This window comes from Buteo buteo, chromosome 13 (assembly GCF_964188355.1).
Source record: "Buteo buteo chromosome 13, bButBut1.hap1.1, whole genome shotgun sequence".
Lineage (NCBI taxonomy): Eukaryota > Metazoa > Chordata > Aves > Accipitriformes > Accipitridae > Buteo > Buteo buteo.
This window is the reverse complement of record NC_134183.1, coordinates 31,631,025-31,654,824: the sequence shown is the minus strand read 5'-3', so window position 1 is coordinate 31,654,824 and position 23,800 is coordinate 31,631,025. Positions and strand designations below refer to the sequence as shown.

The 23,800-nt window shown below is 41.9% G+C and overlaps 1 protein-coding gene across 1 annotated transcript in view; it reads right to left on the bottom strand.

Annotated features, from left to right (window-relative positions):
• Positions 1 to 22,819, bottom strand: part of LOC142039131 (neuronal acetylcholine receptor subunit alpha-7) — a 45,830-nt gene extending 23,011 nt beyond the window's left edge. The window contains exons 1-2 of the mRNA XM_075045409.1: positions 22,385 to 22,819; positions 21,032 to 21,171 (exon numbers count right to left, since the gene is read on the bottom strand). Coding sequence (XP_074901510.1) covers positions 21,032 to 21,171; positions 22,385 to 22,439 — 195 coding nt within the window. The 5' untranslated portion in view covers positions 22,440 to 22,819. The remainder of the gene's footprint in view (positions 1 to 21,031; positions 21,172 to 22,384) is intronic.
• Between the last annotated feature and the right edge of the window lie 981 nt (positions 22,820 to 23,800).

Here is a 23,800-nt window from a genome sequence, read left to right as displayed (position 1 = left end):
CAAGTTCCTATAATGGAATGTCCCATCTATTGCACCGGAGCAAAGCCAAGAGCACCACTGCTGTGTGGTTTCTCTGCAGGGCAGACAGTAATTGTGTTGCTTTGCACAGGCGTAACTGGCTACTCAGAAGTGCAGAGCAATTCAGAATCCATTATGTTGTGGGAAGCTTGTTTCAGGACTATTAGCTGAATGGCAGGTACTCCTGCTTGGTTAAATTCTGAGTTAAACTCACATTTTATTCCCAGTGTGATCTCTTTCTACACATGAATGGCCCCAGCCTTAGATTAGTGATGTTTCAAAAATTCCCTTTTCAGTAGCAGGAAAAGATTGTACCAAAGCTGGAGTTCTGCTGATGCTTAAGCTAATGATACGGCATGGGGATTTATTTTGAAGCCCTGATCCCACAGCATAGTCAGATGAACTATTTTAGGAGTACCAGAAAGGAGCTCTACTGTCAAGCAGCACACATCACAGAACCAGGTTAGACAGCCATCACTGAGCAGTCAAACTAGCAGAGCTGAGGGGGACAGTAGATTTCTAATCCAGCTGTGCTGCTGGCAGAATGATTCAGCTGCCTGCCACTGCCAGGCAGCTGGGCACATGGCAGAGCCATCGCAGGTTTGCCTGCAGGAGACTCTGCGGATGTATTCTCAAAGCCAAGAGTTATTCTGAAGTGTGATCTTTCACTCAAACCTAGCTTAAAGAGGGTATCCTGAGAGTACTGACTCAAAAGTAACTTGTACAGTAAAGACAAGCCCTAAATGAAGATGGCCCATGCTGTTTTCCTGGTGTTTCTTTCTGTTATTTTAAGCATTTAGAGCCTGAAAGAGTGTATTTGAACAAAGTAACTCCCACTTAGATCACTATATTTAAGGTTCCATCAGTGTTTAAATCATAAATCCCATCATTGCTCCTCAGCTATAAAAACTTCGCTGCATGCTGAGACTTATAGTGGTGGGGTTTTTTATAGTGTTTGTTGGAGCAAATGGCTGCTAACATTTTAGTCTTTATTGGATTGACTCACCCATCACTAGAGGAAAGATTCTGATTTTAGAGGGTTTGTCCCTCCCTGTGGTCCCAAGTGAAGCTGGTGAAGGGTGAGGTAGGAGACATCCTGCAAGGTTTCTCCCAACTAGGAGAGTTTTTTGGACACTGTTCTAAAAGCTTTACAGCAAACTGCATTAACACTGTTCTTCATTAGAGATGTGCAGTACTTCCCCATAAAATGATGGGCGGGCTTGAAATGCTTCATAGAACTTCACCAGTTTTTGTCACTTTGCAGTACTTCGTAAACACTTACAGAAGAAGTGTTGAACACAAAAGCAAGGCAGCTCCTACTACAAACCCCTTCTACTATAAAGGAGCAAAGAAAAAGGACTTCACAATATATTGTGAGATGCTGGGAAAATTAGTCGGAGAATGAGACCAGAAACTGTATCATGTTGTTTGGATTCGTCTGTTTTTTTCCCGTACTAGCTACTTTAGGTTACTTGCTGTTCAGATAGTACTGGCCAAGTAGCAAAGCTAATGGAAGAGTTAGGTTTCGTTCACACAGTGGAAAGTGGGTGGGAGGCTTCTTTGGTCTACTTGATTCATAACTGTATCATGATCTGTGAGGGCAGGTGGCGAATTGCTACTGGACTGCTTGTCACATTATTTCATGGCAGTGTAGTTAATGAAGGAAAAGCAGCTGACATCAGGAAGACTTGAATGGTCCTTCGTTAATTTCTGAAGGTAGAACTAACAACTTCTGGATGTTTTTTAAGGGAATTGCACTGTCTCCTTTCTTCCAATTCCGATCTCTAGTTTTGTCTATCTTTTCAATTTAAACAGTCTATCAGACTGATCACCTTTGGAAACACAATATCAGATTCTCACATTATCCTTCCCTTACCCTGTGTTCAATAGAATATATAAAGAAGAGATAGAAATTTGACAATGCTTTGTGAAAGGCATTAGCCTGGACATGGCAAACTTTGTAAGGAATATTATCTGCTGACTTTCAAAAGGATGTCAGCATGTGTAGTACCCACGATAGAAAAGTTATGCAGCAAAAAGCAAGAGGAAAAAGCAGTAAAATAAGCCTGCATGCCTATGAAGTGACATGCAGTCAGTGACATGCAGCACCTAGCAAGAAACACATACTTTCCAGAAGACTTGCATAAACTGATGTCCTGACTAAAATCTATCAGCTGTAATTCTTGCACTTCAAATCCACATTCTTGATGTTTACATGGTTGAATCTCACCTAAATTACAGAAAAAGTAATGCCTCTTTGAACTGAGCTTCAGTTACTATGAACCTTAATGAAAGAGTTTGTAAAAACATTTTAAGGCATCCCTTGTTACAGCAATAATGCTAGGTTCCTGACTGGTACCTTGTAGCAAGACTGAAGTTAGTACTTGTAGTCTAAAGCTAAAAATGGCCTGGCAGCCAGTGAGAGACACATAAGGCACTCCCTATATAGATTTTCACTTTTGTTTGCCTGAATGTCATCGCACTGAAAGCAGCAGGTTAATCAGTTCATTAGCTCTTACCTTATTGTCTCAGCACTTGCTTATTAAACATTCTCAACATCTTCCGATCCACAATGTCAAATTACTAGCACCTAATGACATTTTTTTCCCACATCATTTAAAACCCTGTTAGGCTTAATTTTTGCTTAACACAGCTTGGGGTTTTCTTCCTCTTCCTTTTCAGGGTCATGCACTCAGCTCACTAAACTGTATAAAGGCTGAATTCTTCTAGGATTAGTACTGAGAGAACAGGCTGGAGCGTGACTTAAGCACTCACAAAACGGCCAATTGACAAAAGATTGATGCTATGGCCATACTTTAGGCAGCCATAGTGACAAGATTAATCTGAGCTCCTCGAAATTTATGGAGAGTAGTGAAAGGGCTGGATTTCTTCATTCCTGCCCATCATGCTGGTGCACACCAGCGCCCTGTGTGGCCAACCTCCAGGAGAGGCCAGAGTAGCAAGTGGTCCAGCTTCACCCACCTGGAGCCCATCTGAAAACACCATAGTGACCTCGCATTCTTTATAACACTAAGTCAACAAGGGAGACTACTGCAATTATCCTTTCCTCATATGCTAGACTTTTGTATTAACGGTGGCTCAAGGCTTCTTGGTGGTGCAGGCAAAATTGAATTTTGCTATCTCAGGGGTGAGGATAAAAATCAGTTACTTAAAAAAGCCAGCCTGATGCTTCTGCAAGGACACTGAAATGACAACTGCAGCTGCTTGCCAAGGACTACCTTTAGTCATCCATAGGTGGGGGCTGTAGCTGCAGTGAGTCTTGATCTTGAAGAATGGTAGCAGAGGGTGCAGAGTCAGGCTGCCCTGTAATGGGTGCACATTCATTACCCCTGAAGCCTAAGGTATCACCTACATTGTACCTGCCAAAAGGCAAGATTAATTAAAATGCAAATTTGGATGGAATTAAGGAATGTTTGGGTTTTTTGCATAGGAATAAAAAGCTACACGGAGAGTTGGCAATGTGAAACAGGGTTTTTAGGCAACATAAAGATGAAGAAAAAGGCAGTGTACAGGAATTGTGAGATGAAAGAGATTTGAATTCCTGATGCCTCTTCCCCTCCTGACTTCCCTTTCACCACAAAAGGAATAGGTTAGTGCAATTACCCTTCATTTCTCCAGTAGTCAGCAATATACCTTTTTATCATAGTAAAATGTTTTTGACTCAGCTTACAGCACGTTTCCATTTATGCAGAAAATGCTATATAAACAGGCATTACCAATGCATAAATAATATTTATAATATTCCATGATCCAGCATGTGAGGCTCAACATCAGGAACAGGCCACAGAATATTTCTGATTTTTTGAAAACAGATGCAAAAAGTGCAAAATTACTCAAAAAAAGTCAGAAGTGGAAAATACAGATTTTTACTGTTTCACTGCATTTTTCTCGAGACCACTTCAAACTTAAACACACATTTATATTTGGTGTTCTGACTTTTGCCATATCGGTGAGATTTTTATACAAAAACAGAGCTCTGACATCTGTGACTTAATCTTGTAGTGGTACAGCCTATTGCTAGGAAGCAACACTCCTTCAAAATCACAGCAACTGTTGCAAACTGTTTAAACTGTTAAACAGAGTTTAAGATGATGCGTACTACACAGCCCAGTCAGCACAGTGTGCCAATTCTGCATGACTTGGCCTTGGGCTTGTGCTTGCCTTAGGCCAGCTCCCTTTACGTCAGCTGCTAATTTGCCCTGATTCTGTTGGTGCTAAAAACCTCCTGAAAGTTGTTCTTCATCATTTTATAGTCAGCCACTCCATGCTGCCAGTGACCTCAGTGAAAGTTGAAGGCATTTAGGACATCACCATTTCTTCTCTTCCATATTCCACTTCAAAGCCAAATTCAGCCCTGAGGCACCCTCACTGCTAGGATGATATATGACTCTGTGACAGACTCCCTCTGGCTCTTTCAGACCTTTAGGGATAAGGTATTACAGCTGTTCTCAGGATTTAGCTAAATATCTCCTGTAGCATTAAGGTGAGTTTTGCAGTTAAATTTCTGAAATCCAGCCTGAAAATGTCTTCCTTACTTTGTGTGCTTCTTGATCTTTGATTTAATTTCTTCTAGCTTTTCTTAATCAAAGAATTAAAATCTTAAGACAAACAAAAATGTGAATGGTTAATTAAAGTGAAATTTGAAAAGAAAACTTCTTTTCTATTGAGCTCTTAGGTTTATTAGATTTGTGATGGATGGCATATGAATTGCTCTTCATACTCTCTACATGCTGAAAGTCTTTGAAATAGACAACTGCTCTGTAGAATTGCTCCTGACTGGGGAAAGTGGAGTTTTGTTGCTGGAGATAACACAGACTGGCACAGATTGCTGCCACTATCCATTTTTATTTTTTAAGAAGGCTGACTTTGGACTGTAAAGTCAAAGAGGAGCAAGGCAATAAATGGCTATTCTGGGACTAACTGAAATACTTAGAGTTATATGGGAAACAGACAGTTTCCCTGTAGGGAGACCCCCTTCTCACTCTCCCCCTAGCCCCCACTTTCATTTGTGCTACAGCGAGTAAAGTTTCTTGAAGTCCCCTGAATCTCTAGCCAGGAACAATGCAGAGCAAATCTCTGGCATATTCCCAACACAACCTGCTGTCCTAAGCACTTTCCATAATCTTGAAGGACAGAGTGGCAGTACCAATCCCAGATGCAATGACAGTTCCTTTGTTTCCCACTTGAATTAAAAAATCAGCCTCTTCACATCATGTGAATGGTGCAGCAGAGCTGAACAAGAACTTACGCTAGAATATACAGCTGAAAAAGAGAATGCAGCTGAAGAGTATTTGTGAAAGAGTTGAATCATCCATGCAAAGTGTTCAGGCTAATGACTGTTGTATGTATTGGCTCAATTTTATAAAAAATTTATACATATTTGTAAGAGAGGGCCACTGTAATCCAGTGAAGTCTCCTGCATGAGACAGGTGGGATTAAGGTCTGACTCTGCACTCTCATTCTGTTTATTTATTGTTCTTGTTTTGTTTTAGAACCATGACCTACATTCAGTGAGTCCTCTGTCTGGCCATATTTACTAGAACTATTTCTTGTACAAATTCAGGAGTGGGCCACACTTACTAGAAATAATGCTGGATAAACCAAACATTCCAGCTCAAGCTACGTCTCTTTAGCAGATAGTGCTCTGTGACAGCCAAGACCCCATCTTGGGGTCCCCATCTTCAATTCTATGCAGCTTCTCACCTTCAAAATATGACCTATCTTCATAGATGTTTACTTAATCAGAGTGTAATGTTTAAAGTTCAAGATATGGAAGATTTATTTCAAAGCAATATCTACTTATGTCATCTTCCTTTGAAATGCATACATCCAGTCTGTCCTACATATATATGTGTAATGCCATTTTCTTTATTACCTGGGCTGTGGACTAAAACAGTACCAGCAGTACTTAAAGCTAGCCAGCTATGCTGTACTGGGTCTAACTTTTGGGTATTACTCTTATGGCATATGCTACTTAGTATTTGTAGAGCATATTCCTGTCTTCGCAGTTTGTAAGCATGTCCCTTCCATGAGGAACATATGAAATTGTTCAGACTGTTTCTTATTTTGGTGGGGTTTTTTACTGAATCATTATAAATGGGATTAAATGAGTAGAAAATTAACAAATGCTTTTTAAAAAATGATTTTGTAAATCTTCCTTCTAACCTACAAGCATATTATTTTCAGCAAATTAAACACAAGGAAAATGGTGCCTAGCTACAAATAACAGTGCAACAGTGCCAAATGAATACTTTACAGTACTGCTACGAAACTATTACATACCATTACAGATTTCAGCACTTCTATAAATATCCTTAGCAGTGCAGTCTTTGCACAGTTATACAGCTCAACATGTAGCAGCTTAGAGTGCCACATCTGCTGACATTAGTTCCAGATGTTTGCATGTAGTAGCAAGGACATGCAGAAGAGACAGGCTGAGGAACAGAGCAGCAGTAATGCAGAGTGTTACCACGAATGGAAACAAGCATCTGCTGTTGGGTGCAGAGAGGTCCTTGGATAAGGTATGCAGAGGCACAAGCTTTAGCCATGGTGGCCCACAATGGTGAGCTCCTGGTTTTATGCAATGGAAACTGCAATAGGATGGTCTGCAAGTCACTGGCAACACTGGTGAGAAACGGCATCCAGCAGCTGGGAGGAAGGGAATGGGAGAGGAGGAAAGGAAATCTCCTGGTGTGAGTGGTGGAAAGATGCCCTGAGCACTAGACTAGCTACAGTTCTGGTCTGTGTTTAACACTTGAGCCAGCACATATTTAATATGAGGTTTGCTATGAGCTTACCCACAGTTACAATTCAGACTTAGTGACTGTAGAGCTTGACCTATGTGTAAGTCTGAAAAAAAAAAATGGGGATTTTCAGGTATGTGTTCTGGATGGGTATTGAAGCCTGGAGTTCACCTGTCCCATGCACTGTTCAGGTGCAAAAGGAGAGAAACAAAACAGTGAGGAAGTAAACCTGAATACAACAGACAAATATGCTTCTGCTTAAAGCTAAAGTTCTGTGAAAGTTTTAAGGGTTTCTAGAGTTAAAATGCTAAAATGTTACTAAAGCATTCTGTACTGCCGGGGTAGGAATAGGTACTCATTTTTGGCCTTTTGAATATCTTAATTTTTAATTTACAATAAAAATTAGAAAAATGTCATTTGAATTTTACCTGGGTTAAAGCTGAGTTTGGAATGTGAGATGAGGAGTCTGATTGCTTTGCTTAACTTAATTCAGGTGAAATTCTGAGGGGGGGTTGTTTGTTGGTTTGTTGGTTTTTTTTTTAAATTGTGCTGTGTGCGCTCTATTTTGCAAGTCTGAAAAAATCCAGTGGTTTCTCCACACCAACTAATCCTACTTGCTTTTGCAAGAAGCATTTGCTCTCTCCCCAACTATTTTATCTTACTTTAAAAGAAAGGTGGAGTTTGCTTAAAACATACCCAGGTCTTCCCAGATGGATGCAAATCTTACACAGCAGAAAAGCTGCTGGAGAAAGCATAGAAGAGCCATCTTAACTCTGGGCAGAGCATCTGCTTGAGCAGCCTCCTTAAAATGTGGGAATGTATTTCTGTTCCATATATACTCTGACAGGGTCTGACAGTCATGCTTGTTATTGACTGTAATAGGGCTTTGTCCTGGCAGTGGGCTTGAGATGTATTTTCACGCAGTTTCACAGAAAAGAAGCGGAGATTATAAATATGTCTAAGAGCCTCATGATGTACCATTTCTGTTACCATGGGGACATAATTGTAATAGCAGTCTTTTTTCTTTTTTTTTTCAGTACATCATTGTTAACAAGAGATTGTATTTATATTTGAACACATTCCTCTTTGCAAAGACAAGCAGGGATCAGGCGTATGCAATGAGTGAGTAGAGTACAGCATACCTAATAACACACTTCAGCATGTCTTGTGTGAAAAAAATATTCTTTCGAAGAGCAAGAGGGGGAGGTTGCAGTTTTTCAAGTTATCATCTTATGAATGCCCATGGTTCACTGTAGGTTTCACTCAGTTCAATTATTAAATATAGCATAGAGCTTAAAGTGCAGTTACATTTATTGCAACCATGCAAAGTAATAACTGTGTTCTGTTGCTTTATTTACAAATAATTCCTGATTCCATTGTATTCCATGGCAGACTCCCATTGAGAGGATTGAGCCCTGAATTAGTGTTAAATACTGGCTCTAGGTGCTGATTATCATTGCCAGTCTGACACAGATAGGCATCCCAGCTCCAAATGCATGCTGGGATCTGGGAACTACAAACCATTCCACAGGCTAAGAGGGAATAATAGAGCCCCCGTAGCCCCACTCCTTAGACAGCATTAAAACAAGAGGGAATTAAGGCCTTTGAACTTGATTGATTTGCCTAGAGGTTAGCTGCAAAACATGGAAGTTGAAAGGTCAGGTTGTTACCCCTGGATGTACCAGTAATGCCAGGACAGCATTATATCAAGGGATTTGACTCTAATTTTATTCTTGCTAATCAACTTTAAGTCGTGTTCAACTTTTTATTAAGGCTTTCTCCTCAAAATGTTCATAAGTCATATGGAAATGCTGTTATAGCATATATATTTAGCAAACTGAAGGAAAGCAGGTGATTTCTTCAAGGAGAGAAGAGAAAGTTATGGGAGAACAAGGAGCTGAACACAAAGCTGTGTCTTCCCCTCCCTTTGTGTGATCAGAGCACACAGCTCCAGCACCAGCCTGCTGCTGGCATTCTTCTGTCCTATTCTCGTGAATAACTGCAACCGAAATTTCCACACCTGACCAGAGCACGTTGTCCATGTTTTAGCATCCATTCACATGCTGAAACTGCAGAACCTTTGAGGAACACCAGAGCCATAGAGATAGAGGCATCTGACTAGGACACAGTCACAAGGAATGGCTCTGTCCACTACAAATGGACATAGTTAATGAAAGCCAGCTTCAGAGGACCAGTTAGCAAAGTGCCATTACTCATCCCAGACAGTTTCTCTAACTATACGATCTTATCTCCATCCTTCCAATTGTAGGCAAATTAAGCAAGGAGGAATAGCTCCAAAATGCCTGTGATATGTAACATAATCCATTATCCTTGATGTCTTGGGGTCTCTGTTCAATCTAGGATACAGCACAGACATCACCACTGCAATTAAAAAATTCCCTAGAGAAGGGTTTAGTACAAAATACATTGCTTAACCTGCTGAACGTCTCTGCAGCTCTGGACACAAAAGTATTACAAAAACACCTTAATAACTCCGGAAGAGAGGGTGAATCAGCATTACAGAAATTCTAGTTATTCCTCACCCTATATCCTCTCAGGGACAGGTTTGACAGTCCTCTTTTAAAGGGTCTTAATTTTCAAATTTCCCTAAAAATCCGTATGGCCTCCACTTCTCTTTAATGCCTGTAAAGAATCACTGATGAAGACACTGACAAAGGACTATATTGAAGAAAATCAACTGTGTGTCTGTCTCTTCACAAAAGCAACAAGTGTCATGACTGAAATGTCAGAACACCTACACAGTCCTTCAGGCTGCTGTTTTCTGCAACACAAAAGAGCAAACTCTCTCCTGTGAAAAGAACATTTGTGTCTGCATGGAGTCGGAGAGGGAGTGAGCACTCCAAAATCCATAAAAATGCTTATTTGAATTTCTTGAGCTCAGTGAGTGGTTTAGTCAAACTTACCAGTGCTCATTATTTTTTCTGTCTTCATTCTTGCGTTTAGTAGCATTGGTGGTAGTAGGTAAAAGGCCTGCTTCTTTCCTCTCAAATACTTAACCGACACAACTCTGCAGTTATTGAGAGTAATTATGGGGATGCCAACCACAGAAATATGTTAATACTCACAGCTGAACACAGAAAACAAGCCAATGGAAGTCCGAAGTAGTAGCGCTGTATAATTAAACATGTGCGTGGGTCCACCAACTCTGCACGTGGTTATTGATTGTTCCCTTCAGGCTACTCCATTATAAGGATCATATAAGCAATACAGAGGTGTGATTATAGGCCATGCAAATATGGCTTCACATCCCTACCAGAGGATTTTGGAGACATGAACTGGATAAATATCATATTCTTATGTTGCTCCCAATGAGCAGCAGCATGCTCTTAGCACTTCTCAGTTAGCTGTTGTTGAAGCCAGTGTTAACAGCCTTTCCTTTTTACAAATCAAATTCTAGTTTCAGATAACAGGCATGAACATGCAAGCGTCAGTGAAAGGTAAACCCAGATATACATTTACTTCAGGCTTCTTCTGGTTATTCTTGGAAAATAATTATTTTAATTTTGAATAAATTAAAAATTCAAAATAAATTAGTTAACATGTTAAAAATAAATAATGTAAGTAATTAAAATTCTAGGTGAATTTTAAAAGATTTTGTTTCCTATATAAGCGCTTGTTCATATATGCTCTCTGCTGCCAACCCATTGTGAGATCGTCTTCCCCCCCCCCTTTTTTTTTTCCCTTATTTGTAACTCAGAGATATATTTAGATTGGGAACAGTTGGATTATTTAGTACTCTGTTCAGGCAAACATGGTGAGGAGTTCAGGAGAAACTGAAGAATTCACATCTGTATCATCTAAATTTGAAGTAATTAACATTTGAATGTTTCTATATTAATATGCGGTTCATAGATAGAAAAGTATTTGCTTGCAATCCATTGACAATGCTTTGTTCAACCACTGTCAGCACTATTAGATTTGTAAATTACTGAAAACCTTTTATAGTGTGTGCTTTTCAGAGAGAAAAGCAGGCACTGTATCTGCACAGGTCTGAGAATACAGCCCTAAAATGAAACAGAGAACAGAAACAGAATACCACCTACTCGATTGTTCCAAGAGCCTATCAGGACTACCATTTAAAATGTTAGACCATGACTGGTAATCTAATCTAGTCCTCAGGCTCCTCTGGTAACACAGGTGCTCCCAAGGATGGTGTCAGAGGTTAGGTACATTGCTTTAGCAGCACCTCCTGCCTTCCCTTGCCATCATCGCCAAAACTGCTGCAGCACCTTCCCTGTCGACTGGTGGACCCACACAGATCCCGTTACAGGAGCAGGGCAGAGGCTGTGATGGCTAGGTGTGGGTTGGTTTTCCCCAGATAATTCATCCAGCCCACAGCATCTGCCCACAGCACTTTCAGCAGCCTTCCCAGAAAAGAAATGGGTCCAGCAGGGACAGCCACCTACATTTGAACTCCGTCCTCAGTGCGCATTGACACTGCAGTCAGAGGCAAATCAAATCCAGGGAGAGCCAAGATAACTCCCATCTTTGTGTGCACAGTAAAACAGGTTTTCCCAAGAAGCACCAGATTTACAGAGCATGTAATTAGTCTGTGTGTGCACAAAAACCACAGCAGACCAGCAGCGAGACTAGACTGCGCACACAGAGTGTGTCGGCTCAGACTGAACCTGTAGATCTCCCAAGAGCCTGGGAACAGGGAAGTAATTTAACAGGCAAAGAAGGTTTGAAAATGCTGATCTAATACTTTACTTGTACTTTATGGAGCCAGGTTCTCAGCCAATGCAGATCAGTGTAGTTCCGCTATCCAAGGACAAGAACATTGCTAAAGATAAATATGGGGCTTTCAAACATTTCATACAAATTTCCACAGACTGTAACAAGGTGATCCATATGGGTCAAAACAAAGGGTACGAACTTAGGTAGTAAGTAGTGACATGAGGTATTGTCTAGTTCTTGAATATGACAGAAATACTGTCATTTTAACTGTATAGAGTCTGTAAAAAAAAAAAAAAAGAGGAACAATTCTGAGTATTACAGGGACTATATTCATTTCAGTCCCCAAACTTCTGTGAATTAAAAGCTTTGTATAAGAACAAGTATTAGCTAGCCAGACCTGACTCCTAGAAATTATGTCTTGTGCTGCAATTTTGTTTTATTAGCTGATTACTGAGGACTAGTAATCATTACTAGATGATGTGACTTTGCAAATTCTGTTGTTCTTGTAAGAGGTCCCGTGTAAAATGTGAAAGCTTTATATTCTGGTCCCTGTGCTCTACAGCAATCCATCACAACAGAATCTGTTTTCTAGGACCTTAACCATACTTTTCACAGTAAGGATGCAAATCTTCTTCATCACAAGTGGCCTACCAGTAGATGTCTACTCACTTTTTAAGTTAATGAGGCATCCATACCAATGTAGTTAGAAAACAAAGAAATGAAGTACTGAGCTTCTCTGATTCGTGCTGATTATTTATATCGTAAAGGATGAGGAAAATGTTAGAGAAACTGCTTTGCTTTACTCATATTAAAAAACAAACAGAAAAACCCCAACTGGTTTGTATTACAATTCCAAAGACCTCTCCTGTGGAACCAGAAAGCAGAACAGAAGTTCTGATTTTCATATAGAAGGAACATCTCTATGTCCTCCAGTGAACTATTGTCAAGAGGTTTTTTTATAGCCTTTAGTCAGTCCTTTATTCCTTCCTGCAAAATGCCTTAAATTAGTGTAAATTCATTGCTTCCCATTCCACCCTACAGAATATAGACTGTGTTTAAAATATCTTTCCAGATCTAACACTGCTTGAGAAGACTAGGTAAAAGAAAGATGCTGAAGGAAAAAATAGTCAAAAAAGCCAGAAGATATTTAGAAGCACAGAAAAAATGGACAAATATCACAGAAAAAAGGTTGCAGTTTCTCTTAGTGTACCAGTATCTCACCTCAGTAGGGTAGGGAGCAGTGTTGTCTGCTTGTTTAAATAGATAAATTATCAGAATATTTTAGACTGTTATTTGAAAACATCTGTTCTTCATATTTCATGGGGAAGCAGAATACTCTGTTTTCTGTTATAATCCAGTAATTTTCATAGGTATTAAACTAACTAAAAATATCGCAAAGCATATCCCAGCACTGTTCCAGTTTTCTAAACTCTCAGAATTAAATCATGGTAGAATGGAAATGGCTGCACTATGAAAGTGCAAATAGTTTCTCCCTTTAGCATGGAAAGAATAAAGATCAAGCAGCAAAGTGAGAGGAGAATAAAGCTTGGAGAGACTTTTTCTAATGTACACAAATGAATGCTAAAGATTAAAAGAATAATGCAGATTTGATGAGCTTCTGCCACAACCATTGTTTGCAAAGGGGCTGCTGAGGTTTGATAAACAGCTTAGGAACTTTAGCACCATTTCTCAACAAGCCTCTTGATTTGGTTGTTTTATTCGTCTTTCCAGATTTTTATTTTTTTTTTTTTTTTTAGGGGAGATATTTGTTTTTATAGTCTGTTTCTTTACAGAAGCTGTTTGGCTTCTTTGAATGACAGCATCATTTTCTTTTTAAAATTTCAAGGTATTTCACATTACCACCTTGCCCAGTGTGTCCAGGGTATTTGACTGCAAATAGTGAGTTGCAGATTCTTACGCAGAGGCTTTGCTAAGCACTGTATGTAAGTAAGTCATTGAAGTCAACTGTATCACTTACACTGTGTAAAATGAAACAAGGACGAAAGCCCTTGAATATATAAATCTAAGTCGTACAAGTAACCAAGGGCAATGTAGGATGAGCAAACTTTGACTGAGTTCAGATAAACATAAGAAAGTTTGCATGCTTTCATTTTTCCTTTGGTCTGCACAAGTGAATTGAACAGCCTAAAGGAACAGGATTTCTCTTGAGATTCTGCTGCTGCTCACTACATACAAACAACTATTCAGCACTTTTCTTTTCCCTAACTAGAAAGTAAAAAAAGAAACAGGAGAAACTGGAAAAGAAGCGAAAACTGTTGTGTAGTAAATGATTTAATTAGCTAGTAAATGTCTGGAGGAGCCATGAAAGATTCCTGACTAAATGGTGTTATGCAACATAAGTAAGAACTTGAATATTCATGCAGATAAATAACTAAATTCAACTTTCTTAAATAAATTATTGTGTTGATTCTTCTGCTAGTAAAAAAAAATAAATTATGATCAGAGTTGACCAAAATGGACAGATTCATACCCACCAAAATGTTACCATAAGTCTTGCTACAGAAGTCACAAGCTAAGATAGTGTTGATCTAGCATTCTCCCAAGTTTAGCAACTTGGCTCAGATAGAGATGAAACTAGCTTGGTTTTTTGCTAAATATATGACAGATTTTAAGTGAAGAAGAATCACAGGTAGAGGTTTGTGAGCAGTTTAAGCTAATCTAAATCCAAAGTAAGTACAGGTCATCTAGAAAACTGACTACTCAAAAAATTGACACAGCTAACTGCTCAGTCCCAGAGGCACCGGTGCAAGCCAAAGGGGTAGGAAAATGAGGCCAGAAGTTAGTGGGATCATCTCTTTCAGCAGCAGAGTGCTGAGATCAGCTTAGTACACTCACAGAATGGTGCCCCGAGTTCTACTTAGAAAGTTGGTATAAATTCTAGATTCAAACCAGAAAGCCCCAGAACACAGTAATGTTTTCAACAGCTGCAGAGTAAAATTGCTGAAATTCCTTAGAAAAAGCTAAGAGAGCATATTAATGAAAATTAATATCAGAAAACCATTGGTCTGATCCCAATGCAATAATTCTAGTCTTAAGTTTAGCATTTTTATGATAAAGTTGTATTTAACACTGTCGTGTATGCTTCAACAGTTATGATATGAATGATTCTGATGTTCAAAGAATCTAGTCTATCAAAATATAATGAGTTTGTGAATGTTTTGGAACAAAGATGATCTTTTCAGCTGTGTTTACATATGATCTAGTACAGGGAGAGTCTGGACTGTGACTACAATAGTTGATGGAATGATAAAAATAATACAAATATCTGCCCTCATACAGAGGCAGTACTGACATGTCTTTGGTTCCAGTTAAGAAAGTACTTAGGCATCAGATTAAACTCATTCAATACAACTAAAGCCTCCAGCGGATGGATTATTTCCAGTACATGCAAATATTTCTTAAAATATAATACTCAAAATTTCACATAATTTAGGCTTTGAAAAAAACATGCATCAAATTGGTCAAACCAGTCCTTTTACTCTACTTTTACAACAAGACAACATTAAATTCTAATTTTGCCCTCAGTATTCTCTGAACTCCTCCCAAACTTACGTCATCTGCAAATGTAATAAAAATATTACTTATTCTATCTTCCAGGTGAAATGAAATTAAAACACTGACTCAGTATAGGTTCCTGGGGAATCTCACCATGTAACTAAATCTCGCCGTTTTGAAAGTGAGCCATTGTCAACTACTCTTAAGATTTTCTAACCAGTTCTGCCATGTGGGTTTACCAAGGCCTTATTCTCTAGTTTTCTGCTAAGAACATTATTCAGAAAGGCTTTATTAAAGTCAAAATACATACCTTGCTGCAAATAATCAAGAAATCTGGTACACTGCCAAAAATATCTTCATGCTGCATACCCAATTTTGTTGAAGAAGGAAAGGTGCATCATTTTTCTAGAAGTGTTTTTTAGTTTTGTTCCCAAGTTGGAACATGGGAAGTTCTGCTTAGATGTTAGGAAAAGAAGTCTACCATGATGATAGTTGAATACTGAAACAAGTTGCCCAGGGAGGTTGTGGAATCTCTCTCTGTGGAAGTGTTCAGTACTTGACTGGACGCAGTCCTGGGTAACGTGATCTATTTAGACATATCTGGAGCAGGGGGGTGGACTAGATGACCTCTGGAGGCCCCTTCCAAACTAAAATAAGACTGTAGGATTCTTCTACTCGTTTAGATAGCAGTAAAAATTGAGACTGAACTATCACTGTATATATCAATGTATTCCAGTTCTTCATGTCTGTGTTTCTAAGCAGTAATTTTCAGCGTAAATGTATGATCATTTTGCATAAATTTCTAAGGTTTCATATTCTGATTTTTAGGGATGGAATTCCCTCAGATACGTTTCTTTTAACTGTGTTAACTTACAGTAGATACAAATATGTCTATTGTAAAAATGTCAGGCTAGGCACAAAATTCATACCTTCGTGATCACTATATTTGTTTTTCTATGCCATTCACTATTCTGCATGAGATGTAGCAGAGTAGGAACAGCACTGCTGCTGCGTCTATTCCTAGTGTTCATTCTAAACCAATAGGTAGTGGCTGAATATTCTCCTCTGATGCTATTATTGGGATGGATGTTACAAGAGAAAATAAGGATGTTAGAAGGTATTTGCCTCCATTAGTGTTTAAAAAAGTGGTGGCTGTAATTTTATCCAGTGTGGAAATTACATCAGTGTATTTCAAGAATCTGTTTCTCAAACATGCATATGCTGGAAGTTCTTCCTAAGCGTAAGATAGGTTCATACTCCATGCCAACACTGAAACACTAGACAGGCAGAGGCCAAAGACTAGCTTTTTGTTCAGGTAGTGGGATATCCATGAGGTGAGATGTAGAGAAAAATTAGCTTCTCTACATCATGTTCCTTATTTTTTTGACATTGCACTGAAGCTATGACCTTGATCAACTATGACCATCAATTAACCCTTCTTCCTCTCCTGCCACTAAGGTATGCAGATACCCTTAGTGTTTAAGATTTTCTTTCTGTGCTTATTCTTAAATTTTGCTTAGTTTTCTTAAGTCAGATGTTTCCAAACATTCTTTGATTCAGATCCAATGAGATGTTTATTATCAGGCTTTGTTCAATATACATTGCTTTCCTGTAAGGAGTTTTGAAACAAGATTTCAGCAAATCAGAGAGGAAGTAGGTTATTTTTCATTTCTTTCGTCAAATTGCTTGGCATTTCTCATTTCAAGAAAATTGAAACAAATAATTATGAAAAGCAAAAGAAACCTCTTATTCCATCTTCTGATATTCTAATAACTCAAATGTCCTTGAAGAGCACTTCTGGCCAGTTAGCTGTTTCCACTTTGTTTTCACTTCAGGATGACATAATTGCAAGATTGTTTGCAAAGGTTTAAGAGCAGTGTTTTTTTCTATTAAGGAATACAGGAATAAAGCGAACTGAAAGATACCTAGGATCTCTCTCTTGAAAGTTCTTATTAACTTGACACAGAAGCTTTTTTTAAGCCCGCTCCTTTCAAACCTCCTTCTTTCCATTTTGTCCCCCATCCTCTTCCACCTAAATTCTACCTTTCTTCCAAAATCCTTTGCTGTCTTTCAGGTCTACCATACATGCCCTCTTCTCTAAGCACTCCCCCAGTTTCCTAGCTCTCCTCTTCATTCATGTGTCCCTAACCTGCATTTTTCTCATGCTGCCACTGTTTTCGCTTCCCATTTAGCAACACTTTGTATAATTTACTGTGCTGTCTTGCATTCTCACTAGACAGTTCATTAACTCTATTTTCTCGTGAACTAAACTAAATTCAGGCAATCAGCACTTACAGGTCCCTCATTATGTAGTCCTGATGCTAGCATGCATATTAATATGCAATACCAATGAAAAAAAAAAACACATCTGCAAGCATAGGGTAGAAATAATTGCTAGTTTTAGAAGGAAAGGGTTAACCTAAACTAAAAATGTAAGGTAGGAAACATCCACTGTATTTGGAAAAGGTTTCATATACTGTCCCCCCTCTCCTATCAGCAAAGTCAGAGTGGAATGGAAGAGACTTCAAGTAAGGAATAGCAGCAGCCAGGGTCCAGCCTGGCTCAATCTGTTCTGGCAGGGATTTCATGGATCTGCTCTGGATAGATCTAACTCCCCGTACAGCTGGTATCAGCCGAGAAGCCATTAAATTGAATATATATACTCCAGGAAAGCATGATGGTGACATGTTTTGTTTCTAGCTTGTTAAACCAGTAATTGTTATTGCAAGTAGCTGTCATTCCCACCAGCATTTGCTTCTTGTTGACAATGAAGAAAACTCATTTGTTTTATAGTGTGAAGCTTAATTTACTTCATGGTTGGTTTCTTTCTTTGCCTGTCAATCCCAGATTTCTGAGAAAGAAATGCAGTCAGTTTTATAGCAAGCAGAATGAGCTGTAACTAAACTGCCAGTACAAAAACTATGGCTTCTTACTGATTTTGCAGGGTTGTTTTTGAAAGGCACATAGGATCAAAAACTCCCTTTTGAATCATATTAGCCAAGACTGCCAGTCATTGACTATACCCAGACTGGCGAGTGATCTGTGGATATTTGCCCTTCAGTTTGTATGTTTTTTAATTAAACTTGACAACTCCAGAAGAAATTAATTCTGTGAAGTTGACTGCCTGCTGGCCTTTAGCCATTTGTGTCTCCAACAGCCAACTGTTCATACAGTAGTCAAGGACATGGTTATAGCCATGTTGGGAGTGTGGGGAAGAGACAGCCCCACTATTAACTCATAGAAATGCAAAGGAAACCTTTACAGTGTAGATGCAATGTAAGAAGGAAAAAATTCCCATCTGCATTCAGCTTATTCTATTCAGGAAACAGTTTTGATGACATAAAGAAGGCTTCTGTAACCTGTGTCATCACTAGGAGGGTCTGGCCATACAACAAACCCAGGGTGGTTAATACTTGAAAGCATGTTAGCCTAACATATTCAGGCCAAATGTGTCTATATAGAATGACACCAGAACTGCAGTTTCTGAAAGCTGGGGGAAAAACTGGTCTGTTCAGAGCCCTGTTTTATTTTGGATCAAAGTGCTTTTTCGAGCTCTCCTGTTCTGAAATAATTCTGAAATGAATTGTATGTAGTGTAATGCTAACAGTAACAAAACCAACCAAACAACAAAAACCCTACAGCATCAGGGTTTTTATCCTGGTTATCAAAATAAAGCACTAGAGAAATGTTTCCTGAACACACAGTTGTACAAAAAGAGTTGTACAAAAATCCTTTGAAGGGGACTATACTGTCCTGTACCAAAGCAAAAGCTCCTCCAGTAGCTGTGAGAAGGCACATACTGCAGCAGGAGATCATTGCCCAAAAGGGAGCTACAGAAGGCGGCCTAGTGTAAACTAAGTCGATGGTTGGGAAGCGGTTTTATTGAAGCCTGGTTTAGGATTCAGTTGAGGCACAATGTATCATACCGAGTTCTGCAGAGATACGTTAAAATGTGGAGTTTTGCCCGGGTGCTTAGTTTGAACAGGCCTTGAACAGACTGGCTAAGCTTTCCTGAACATATTGGCCTATTACTACCAAAGATAAAAATCTACCTAAAACCAGAAATACAGAGAATGTAGAGCTATGACTGAAGACTCCAGCCAGTAGGAGCTGCTGCAGAAGCCACGAAGGGGCCTGATACACTGGAAAGAGGAGCTAGACCAAAGCTCCATCACACAGATGATACGGGGCCACGCGAACCGAGCGGCTGTTTCTGCCCTCCTCCACAATCCCTGCTGTACATGGCAAGAGACCCATGAAGGTTTGAGCCAGCAAGAATAACTGCAGCAGTAACCCAGACGGGGACCTTCAGGCATTCAGCCCTTTGAAGCACTGCTGTCCCATGCTGCCCTTCATTCCCTTCACTTCAGCCTCTTACTTTCCTCTGACCTGCCCTGTCCTCATGACTCCCACTGCCCTTCGAATGCCTCTTTGTGTTACCTTGACACATTCTAAAGGAATCCAGTTAGAAGATGAATCATGAAATTAATACATCCCTTAGTATCATTTATTCCTTTTGTGTTGTTCCTCACTATTATGCTTCTTCTGTTGTCTCTGATTGCCTCTTGTTCAGCGCAAGGAGATCCCCTTTTTTCAAAATCTCTAAGCCCACCCATAATAAACATCATTAATAACAAAAGCACGCCCACATACAGTTAGTGGGATGTTAGTGTCATCTGCTGTATCAGCCCACTGGTACAGGCTTTTATCTCACATCAAAGTTTTGGTCTAATACCTGGCTGTCTTCTCCTAGCTCTCAAGTGGCCGTGCAGTACAGCCAAAGTCTGCATCAAGTTCAATCTGCCAGCACCATTTGAAATTGTTGCACTCTGCATAACACATATTCTTCCCTCACCATCATTCAAAGAATTTATGACTCCATATAGCTTCTGTTCTGCTCATTGATATCACATATATTAAAACTCAACTGCTGTAGACAAGGATAGAACTGACATATTTTGCCTGTTGGCTTTAGTGGCGCTGACACTGAAACAGTTCACTGACTATGACTGCCTACTCTCACTTTAACAAATACTAAGTATCACACTGGAAATACACATCCTAGTTTTCACCTTAGGTCTAATAAATCTAAAACTTGCAAAAACCGGCATAGAAACTATGAGCAGTTAAACCTGCAGAGTTCTCTGTGTGTGCGTGCTGACCTTCAGATAGTAAATGAACAGTGTCTGGATTTTGGCAATCGACAGCTTGTAAGAGAACAGAAAGCAAGCCACTTGTCAAGAATAATCCCATTTTTTATTTTTTTTTTTAATTTTGTTGCATCTCAAACTTCAAGCATCTGAAGGAAAGATAATGGCATCTTGAGGTTAACTACTAATTTTAAGTAATTAACTTCTTTACTAGTGGCCATAGTTAGCTGAATTCAGTAAAAATGAATACTGTAAATCCACTTATATGTAGAGTTTGATCTCTGTGCCACTGTGACAGAGTGAAGCATGAATTACTCGTATTTGAACCCAAAAGATCCTACAGTGCATTTTACAAGCCTGCCAAGGACTGCATGGGAGTATCTATTGATATAGCAAACAACTGTGGTTGCAAATAGAGCAGCTAAAATTTAAGCATATAGAATGTAACAATCTTATCTAAATAAGAAATAATATAACTTGGATTTTGGCCAGGAGACCCCCTTCCTTCCTCCCCATCTCCAAAAATAAGATGCTCTTTAGGGACCACCAGAAATCAACAGCTTTAGTTTTGCATATACCACCTACCAGACTACACTTCTTGTTGGTTCTAAGTACAGTTAAGGATTCAAAGTATGCAGCTTGAGCTTCACTTTAAATATTTCATACTAAGAAGTTTGGGAAATACTGACAAGAGATCTGAGGAAGAGGCAAACTTTACTTTTAAGTTTACCTCTTTAAAAAGGCAGTCAAAATTTGACATTGTGTCTGGAATTATTTGTGCTTTCCAATATCTTGCAGTCTTCCTTCGCTATCACAAATCTCCATTGTAGGAAGGAAAAATCCACCCTTTTAAAGAACCAGTTTCCTAGAAGGTTATAGACTCACCACGTCCATGATCTGCATGAGGCTGAGAGTGAAATGGACAGTGAGCGGCTGGGAATCATTTGCAACTGGTCGCTCCAGAGGGTTGTAATTTTTCAGCAGCTCCTTGTAAAGCTTCCTCTGGAACTCTCCTTGCAGGGTCTCTTTGAACACAGGAATAAATAGATAAATAATTAGGATTCTATATCAGAAAGTAAAGCTAGGACGTATGTTCTTTTCCTGCTATCAGATATTATGTATCTATTATTTTACCTGCTGCATTCCCAGAAAAAATGCCACTGTAATTCATATAGTTCAGTAGCTACTACAACAAAATCTTACCACAAATAGATCACTCTTTCTTTTCATCCCAGCCTGGAAGGGGGATTCCCTCTTTGATAATTTCTTGGCTGGCCAGGAGTGATAAATTCTAAATGCTAATGATGCTTTGTCAGCATAGGCACCCTTCGGTCCAGCAGCAAGAAGTGATGAGGAGGAAATACACCACCTGTATTTTGACACCTGTCCTGGCATAGCTATAACCAGAAAAGCAGAACACAGATACGACAGAGGGCATCAGCAAGACAATGGGAGAAAAATGGCCACAGGTTAGGCTGAATCCTGCTCTCAGACGGCTTCAGATTGAGAACTCTTTGGGGGAAGTGGTCTCTGCTTTGTTCTCTGTTCACAGAGCTATGAATAAAGTGGGGGTACAAGGTTCCTGGCAGAGACGATAGGCACTACATTAATATACGTGATAATATTCAGGGATTTCTGTCCTTTTTACACCTCAAATCCAGGGAGGGTCTTTATTCTGCCGTTTTCCTGTGGAGAGAGAGGGAGCAGGTCCACACGGATGGAGCAGAGTAGACCAGGGGCAGAGGCAGTTGCAGAAGGAAAGGAAATCTGGGTCAGGGTAGGAACAGGTCCTCTGGATGCCGGCCGTCCCTGTCCCCACTCCAGATGGACTTTCCTCTTCCCTATTTTCTACTCCTTAACTCCCCCACCACCACCACCACCACCCCCAAAAAAAGCGCCACCGTCTCTGCCCTGAAGCAGCCACCGTTTAAGTGCCTTGACGGAGTTTGCTCCCCCATCCCCACTGCTCCGTCCACCTCCCACGTCCCTTCCCAGCAGCTCCCAGCGCTGGCAAGCCCGCAGAGCGGCCCGGGACAGAGGACAGCCCCCAGCCGCAGCGGCAAGACGCGGGCAGAGGGCTGAAGGGGACGGCGAGGGGCCGTGGAGGATCCAGGGCAGCTGTCCCTGCCCTCCCGCCCGCCCCTGCCGCATCCCCCCCCCCCCCCGGCTCCCGGCGGCCGCCCGCGGAACCGGCGCTGCCCGGAGCCGGCCGCCCGCGGGAGCACGGCGCTCACTCACCGCGCACAAGACCCGCCGCCGCCAGCAGCCACACCGCCAGCTCCTGGAGGCCCATCCCGGGAGACCCGGCGCGGCGAGGGGGGGCGACAGCAGCAGCCGCTTCTCCCGCCGCCGAGCCCCGCCGCCGGCCCCGAGCAGGGCTGCGGCGCGGGCCGAGCCGCGGATCCGGGCCGCTGGGAGCCGCCGGCGCCCCGCGGGGACCTCCGGCCGCTCGGCCCCTTCCTGCGCCCGCACCGGAGCTCGCCCTACGGCGCCGCCGGCTCCGGCGGCGAGGAGGAGTGCCGACGGCCCGCCTCCGCGCCCTGCCTCTCCGCCTGATGGATTTCCCCTCCCTTCCCTAATCCTGGAGCGTCCCCGGGCCGGAGGGGAGGGAGCGGAGCCGCTCGCAGGCGCCTACCGCAGCCGGGGCGACGCGGCGCGCTGGGCCGAGCGGCACCGGCGTTATAGAGACGGCAGCGGGGGCAGCCCCCTCCCCTGCCGGGCAGCCGCGCCCGCCCGCGGCCCTCCCCGCTCCCGCCGGGCCTGTCCCCGAGCCCTGCCAGCTGGCACCCCCCCCGCGGCGGCCTGGGCTGCGGCGGGCCGCGGGGTGCCGGCCCTCCCCCCTTCCCTCCCCGCCCGCCCGCCCGACGGCGTCGCGAAGAGCGAAGGCTGCTCCGGGCGGGGCCGGCAGGCAGCCCTGCCCGCCCGCCCAGCTCCCCCGCAGGGCAGCCGGCGTGCCCGGGTGCGGCGGGGAGACGCCCTGCCCGCGCCAGCCGAAAAGCCGGAGGACGTCAGGTCCCTGAGGGCTTCGGAGCTGCCCTCCCGGCTCCCCTCCTCGTCCCGGGCGCTCGGTCCTTCACCTTTGCCGTCGGCAGTGGCTGCCGCCGTCAAAGGCACGAACTAGCCCGCTGCCTGGGGCAAGCCGGGCAGCGGGAGGGGAAGGCAGCCAGGGTGGGGGTCCAGGGCAGGGCAGGTCCCTGCTGGCCTTAGCCGGGAATCTGGCTTCGGGCACGTTTTGGGGAGGAGGAGGGAGATGGGCAAAATGGTGCTGTTGCACACGTGGCTGTTAAATCCCCAGCAGAGATGCAGGGCTGGGGGCTCAGGTGCTGGATGTTTTTGTCTAGGCATGGGAAAACCAACCGTGGCTGAGGGGCGTTGTGTTTCGTGCTTGACGAACGCACGACAGTAAAATGGTGCCTGAGCTCCTGCCCGGTGTGGGTATAATGCACCACAGTTGGAAAGCGGGCTTAGAAGATTCAATGCATTTTGTTCATTGTTGGGTTCCCATTCGCAACTTTAAGCATGTCTTTGTGCTAGCCAGGCGTGGGTTATTTCTTTCAGTCCAAATCCCTGCACTTCAAATCCAATTGCTGCATTAAGTGTATGTCTTAGCTCCATTTAAAGGAGAATGGTATTGAAGAGTGTCCTCATTTGCAA